The following is a 1,058-nucleotide window of genomic DNA, read 5'->3' as shown; positions in this document are numbered from 1 at the left end:
GCTGAGCACATTCATTTGTGAGTGCATGCACACATTCAGTCACATCCCACCTACTATTGGGCCTAATCCCCATGCCTGTGCAGGCTCAAGCCTGAGACCCACCGTCATTCCATTGCTCCCAGGAGGTGGGCAGGGACCCAGGTGTGTGGCCATCCAGACAGATCTTATTGGTTGTCCCCGTCTAAGGTTTTCCTAGCCCAGGGTGGGGTCTGGGGCACTGGGTGAAGAAACAGCAGTGATCTCCCCCCTGCAGAGGAGACAGAATATGAGTACAGCGGCAGTGAAGAGGAAGATGACAGCCATGGAGAGGAAGGAGAACCAAGGTGGGCTTGGCAGGTGGAGTTTGGGGGCCTCACTTTTCATCCGAGGGGACATCAGAGGTCCTTGGCTTGGGACTCTCAGCCTGGGGATGGCGGGTTAGAGACCCATAAAACAATCTGAGAGCTGAGAAGAAATAGAATGAATGAGCAAGAGGTGGCAAGAGCCCAGGCCAGTGTGGCTTGGTTGGTTGAGCGTCGTCCCATGCACCAAATGGGCGCTGGTTTGATTCCTGGTCAGGGCACATGCCTGGATTGTGGGCTTGGTCCCCAGTAGGGGCATGTAGGTGGCAGCCTGTCTATATTTATCTCTCTCTCTCAAAGGAAAAAAAAAAATCAAAAATTTAAAAAAATAAAAAGAAGTGGGGAGAGGGTGATTCAGGGCTGCAGGCTGGGGTATTGCTGGAGGACAGGGTCCAAGACTGGGCAGGAGAGAGTGACCAGAGGCAGACCATCTGGTCCAGGCAGAGCACCTACTCCGGTGCCTCCCAGACATGAAAGTGGGAAATGACTGGGTTCTGACCCCACCCTTCATTGTGCCACCCTGACCCAGCTCCATCATGAACGTGCCCGGCGAGTCCACGCTACGCCGGGAGTTCCTCCGGCTCCAGCAGGAGAATAAGAGCAACTCGGAGGCTTTAAAGCAGCAGCAGCAGCTGCAGCAGCAGCAGCAGCGAGACCCTGAGGCGCACATCAAACACCTCCTGCACCAGCGGCAGCGCCGCATCGAGGAGCAGAAGG

General features: G+C 55.6%; 1 protein-coding gene across 1 annotated transcript in view; it reads left to right on the top strand.

Annotated features, from left to right (window-relative positions):
- The window catches only part of MINK1 (misshapen-like kinase 1), a 19,091-nt gene that overhangs the window by 6,967 nt on the left and 11,066 nt on the right, over nt 1-1,058 (top strand). Inside the window, 2 exon segments of the mRNA XM_015569236.1 lie at nt 254-323; nt 871-1,058. The exon segment at nt 871-1,058 is cut by the window's right edge and continues 23 nt beyond it. Coding sequence (XP_015424722.1) covers nt 254-323; nt 871-1,058 — 258 coding nt within the window.

This window comes from Myotis davidii, unplaced genomic scaffold, assembly GCF_000327345.1.
Source record: "Myotis davidii unplaced genomic scaffold, ASM32734v1 scaffold925, whole genome shotgun sequence".
Taxonomy (NCBI): domain Eukaryota; kingdom Metazoa; phylum Chordata; class Mammalia; order Chiroptera; family Vespertilionidae; genus Myotis; species Myotis davidii.
This window is presented reverse-complemented; position numbering and strand designations above follow the sequence as displayed.